We start from the raw sequence: 3,862 nt of genomic DNA on the forward strand, positions 1-3,862 counted from the left end.
CGTGGAGGTGGAACTCCTGGCCCACACGCGGCGCGTGGTCAGCCAGGACCTGGAGCGGGAGACGGGGCTGCACACCGGCTGGATCCAGAACGGGGGCCTCTTCATCGCCTCCAACCGGCAGCGCCTGGACGAGTACAAGAGGCTCATGTCGGTGGGTGCGGCGGGCAGGGCTCGGGGTCCCCCAGGTGCTGCCCAGCCTGGCTTGGCCCTGGAACAGGTGGCCTTGCTATGTGGCGTCCGCGTCCTTCTGGGGGAGCCTGGCCCCTGTTCTTATGGCGCAGGGGTGGGGTGGGGAGTAGGGAGTGGGGGCGGGGTGAGTGGGGGCCGGTGGGCTGGTGGGGGTGGGGCCACCCCCTGGCCGGCTGACAGACCTCAGGCAGCCCAGCAGCCAGGGAGAGCCTGGTGCCCCGCAGAGCCCATGTTGGGCTGGGGACCAGTTGCTCCCTCAAAGCACACAGGTCTGCACCCAAACTCCAGGCCTGTCCAGCCCTGTGGGCACAGCGGCTGAGTGGCGAGCTGGCCGCAGGGACGCGGGTGCCCAGGCCTCAAGCAAGGGCGTGCTTCTTTGGAAGGCTCCGGTCTCCGAGGCCCACGGTGTCCCCGTTCGGCCTCCTCGCCTCCCTTCCCCTGGCCCACTCATCCTCTGGGGTGGAGGGGCCCACGGGAGCCCCCAGCGCAACCGCTCAGCGCGGTTCCCACGGGGCCACGGCCACGGACGGCCCCGAGACTCTGATTGGCTCAGCCATCGCCAGTGGGCGGAGTCTGCGCTGCTGGTCCCGCCTGGTGACACCTGATTGGCTGTGTTCAGGGGCCACCGCGAGGGGGCGTGGTCTGGCCCCGGCCCCAGGTCCACCTACCGGAGGGGCTAGTGGGTGTGGACCTGGATCGAGCAGGTCCAAAGATCGGACTGCGGCTGTTTCCGCCGTGTGATAGGCCACGCCCCTAGGGGCGAGCCAGCTCGCAGCGTGACCACCCATTCGAGCCCAGGCCCCGGCCAGCGACGTCAGGGCTGGGCGGTCCCTGGGTGGAGCTGGCCCTCGGGACAGGGCTGCCCGGCGGGATGTGGGGAGCAGAGCCCTGGGAGCCCAGGCGGGCAGGGGCGGGGCCCGCTGCTCCCGCCTCAGCCATTCCCTGGGCCCCAGCTGGGCAAGGCCTACGGGGTGGAGTCCCACGTGCTGGGCCCGGAGGAGACCAAGGCGCTGTACCCGCTGATGAACGTGGACGACCTCTACGGGACCCTGTACGTGCCCCACGACGGGACCATGGACCCCGCGGGCACCTGCACCACCCTCACCCGCGCTGCCACCGCCCGGGGCGCTCAGGTACCTGCGACCGGCCCTGGGCCCCTCCGGCCTCCCGCTGCCCAAGAGCCCCGCAGCCGCGTCCCGGGCGACCTGCTCCGGGCAGGTCCTGGGTGGCTCCCCAGGCCCCTCGTAACTTCCGTCGTCGTTTGTCTCGCACACACGGCAGGAAAAAACAGAAAAGACAAACAAAGACAGACGCGGAGATGACCCGGAGGGGCTGGGCCTCTCACTCTCACCCCCACTGGCCTCTTGAAGGACAGAGTGCCCAGCGGGCGGCGCTCAGAGCCTCTCCCAGCCGGCCTGCTCTGAGCCGCTGTGAGGCTGCCAGGCCCGGGGCCCTCCCGCTGCGGCGGCGGCCTGGCCCGAGAGCGTCAGGCCGACGTCCAGCAAAGCCGCGGCCCCGGGCCCCTTCCGGAGCCCTCAGGGACCCCACGCAGCGCCTGTCTCTCCCCAGGTCATCGAGAACTGCCCAGTGACCGGCATCCGCGTGCGGACGGACGACTTCGGGGTGCGGCGGGTCGCGGCCGTGGAGACGGAGCACGGCACCATCCAGACGCCCTGCGTGGTCAACTGCGCAGGTGGGGGTTTCTCTGCTGCCCGGCCTGCTGGCCGGCTGCCCCTGGGGGACACCGTGCCCCCCGCGTCCCTGCTGAGCCTCCCGCTCTGCCCGCAGGGGTGTGGGCAGCCGCCGTGGGCCAGATGGCCGGGGTCAAGGTGCCCCTGGTGGCCATGCACCACGCCTACGTCGTCACCGAGCGCATCGAGGGCATCCAGGTGAGCGGGCGGGCTCAGGACCCTCGGGCGCTCGCCTGGGGTGTGGGCGTGCCTGGTGGGCGTGCCAGGCCGCAGGGCCACCGGTGCCACCCCACCGTGCTCGAGCCTCGCCCCACCTTGGGCTCTCCCTCCACCACCCGCCCGCCCCTCCTGCCCCAGCCCCGGCCCCCGAGCTCCCTGCCGGGCCGACAGAGCAAGGCCCAGTGGCCACCCGCGAGCTGGGCGCAGGCCAGTCAGGCCGGGGGCTGGTGGCAGAGGGGGCTGGTGAGGGCCCCGTGGCTGCCGGACGGGGCAGGGCGGAAGCCCCGAGGAGAGAGGCTCGGTGAGCGAGGGCCTGCAGGGAGCCGAGGCCTGGGCACCCCGGCCTGGCACCTCGGGCCTGGGCTGGAGGGGCGGGGCGCCAGAGGGGCGGCACCCAGAGGGTGCTGGAGGCCCCCTGCCTGGGCGCAGGCTGAGGCGCCTCCCTCGGGAGCCAGAGCCAGGGCCCCCCTGGCCACCAGGGGGCGCCGCCGCCCTGCGGTTCGGCGCTGGCCTCTGTTGCGTGGCCGCAGCGGGAAAGACAGGGGCTCTGTGAGTGGGGAGGTGCCCAGCGCCCCGACAGTCCTCCAGGAAGGCCGTCCAGGCCTGCAGAGGAGCGGAGGGACAGCGTGGCCGCACTGGGGCGCCCCGAGGGCGTCCACCACACCGGGTGATGGGGCCGGCCCGCTCCCCTGCCCCGGTCGGAGCTCTGGGCCTCAAGCCCAGGGACAGGGCTCTGGGCGCGGAGGTGGGGTCTGACGTCGTGTCCACGCACTGCGGCTGGCCCCCGTGCTCTGGGGCCGGGCTCTCCCTGGCGGCCTCCCTGCCGTCCACGCCGCCTGGCCTCCCTGCCTCCCCTCCCCGCCCCGTTACTGTCGGTTTTGGGCGGAAGAGCGGAGGCGGGCTGCCGCTGTGCTCCAGTGCTGGTCCTCAGGGCCTGCGAGGGCGAGGCGTGGCCGCCGCGGCCTCGGGGAGGCGCTGGGCCCAGGGGACGCAGGGCTGACCGGCTGCTCTGCCGCCCGCCAGAACATGCCCAACGTGCGGGACCACGACGCCTCGGTGTACCTGCGCCTGCAGGGGGACGCCTTGTCTGTGGGCGGCTACGAGAGCAACCCCGTCTTCTGGGAGGAGGTGAGTCCAGGGCCGGACGGGCTGGGCTTCGCTTCAGCGTGGGGGTCCTCTTCCGGAGGCCCCAGGCTGGGGTGCACACTGCGAGACGGTGGGCCCCCGCCCCCGGGTCAGACCCGTGCGCCCTGAGCCCAGAGGCCCCGGCACCGGCCCCAGGCTGCAGATGTGGACGAGGGCAGAAGACCGCGAGGACAGGGAGTCCTGGGTCCGTCGGCACACGGCGCGTAGCCCCCCGCTGCTCTCCTGCAGCTTCTGGGGCACGTGCAGCCCGGAGGGCCCCCCCGAGGCAGGCGCGGGGCGCCCACTCCCGCCCCCGAGCCCTCAGCCCTAGGAGGCGGCCGGGGTCCTGTTTCATCTTCTGGGAAAGAGGGGGACAGGCAGCGTCCCTGCCCCGGGCGCCTGTGTTCTGGTGGGGAGACGTCCGACCCCGGGGTGAGGTGCCCTCGAGTTCAGTTGGCCGAGGACAGCTAGGGGCTGGGGAAGGACATCCCCAGCAGAGGCCGGACGGCCCCGGGACGGGCCCCTGCCCCGCAGCCCTTCAGGGCCAGCGGTCAGCGAGGACGGAGGGCCGGGACCGTGTCGCCGAGGCCGGGCCCTGGGGTCACACGCGCCGGCTCACGGAGGACTGGCTGGCCGGG

General features: G+C 73.5%; 1 protein-coding gene across 1 annotated transcript in view; it reads left to right on the plus strand.

The window, feature by feature from the left end:
* The window catches only part of SARDH (sarcosine dehydrogenase), a gene marked incomplete at its 5' end in the record, with an annotated part of 43,683 nt that overhangs the window by 917 nt on the left and 38,904 nt on the right, over positions 1–3,862 (plus strand). Inside the window, 5 exons of the mRNA XM_012721185.1 lie at positions 1–151; positions 1,143–1,322; positions 1,759–1,882; positions 1,978–2,078; positions 3,123–3,227. The exon at positions 1–151 is cut by the window's left edge and continues 17 nt beyond it. Coding sequence (XP_012576639.1) covers positions 1–151; positions 1,143–1,322; positions 1,759–1,882; positions 1,978–2,078; positions 3,123–3,227 — 661 coding nt within the window. The remainder of the gene's footprint in view (positions 152–1,142; positions 1,323–1,758; positions 1,883–1,977; positions 2,079–3,122; positions 3,228–3,862) is intronic.

This window comes from Condylura cristata, unplaced genomic scaffold, assembly GCF_000260355.1.
Source record: "Condylura cristata isolate star-nosed mole 26May11 unplaced genomic scaffold, ConCri1.0 scaffold00006, whole genome shotgun sequence".
NCBI classification, from domain to species: Eukaryota; Metazoa; Chordata; class Mammalia; order Eulipotyphla; family Talpidae; genus Condylura; species Condylura cristata.